The sequence below is a fragment of the Sinocyclocheilus grahami genome, unplaced genomic scaffold, assembly GCF_001515645.1.
Source record: "Sinocyclocheilus grahami isolate Dianchi unplaced genomic scaffold, SAMN03320097.WGS_v1.1 scaffold1679.1, whole genome shotgun sequence".
In the NCBI taxonomy this organism is placed as follows: Eukaryota; Metazoa; Chordata; class Actinopteri; order Cypriniformes; family Cyprinidae; genus Sinocyclocheilus; species Sinocyclocheilus grahami.
The window spans coordinates 1-442 of NW_015506858.1; the positions used below are offsets into that span (position 1 = coordinate 1).

The 442-nt window shown below is 42.3% G+C and overlaps 1 protein-coding gene across 1 annotated transcript in view; it reads left to right on the forward strand.

Moving 5' to 3' along the window:
• The first annotated feature begins 15 nt into the window (after positions 1-15).
• Positions 16-442, forward strand: part of LOC107571995 (son of sevenless homolog 1-like) — a 34,866-nt gene continuing 34,439 nt past the window's right edge. The window contains exon 1 of the mRNA XM_016258400.1: positions 16-162. Within this exon, the coding sequence (XP_016113886.1) occupies positions 125-162 (38 nt within the window). The 5' untranslated portion in view covers positions 16-124. The remainder of the gene's footprint in view (positions 163-442) is intronic.

Sequence of the window (442 nt, forward strand, 5' to 3'; positions counted from 1 at the left end):
AGAGAGAGAGAGAGAGAGAGAGAGGAAAGCGGCTCTTGTTCACTCGCTCACTCTCTGAGGGAATCATGAGGATCTGACCTGGTTTCTGCTGGTTTCGCGCCGTGGCTCGTGTTTCTGTGGTTTTATGCGTTCGTTTATGTGGAAAGGATGGCTGATCTTGCGGTATGTGTGTGTCCCTCATCACTTTCACGCTGTTTGTGGAGTTATGAATGCGATTAGACCAGAACAAAGAATCTGTCTGTGAGCTGTGATGATTGTGAGCGTCTGAGATGATTTATGATTTGAACTCAGTCATGTTGTTGAAAACTTGATTTAATTCAACTGGATTGCTTGAGAAATCATTATTCTTGATTTTTCCACTGTTGCGTTTAGTTTTAGAGTCGAGTGATCTCAGTGTAAACCAGTTGTTAGTTTTGAAGAGGTTGAATTTTGTTGATCAGAC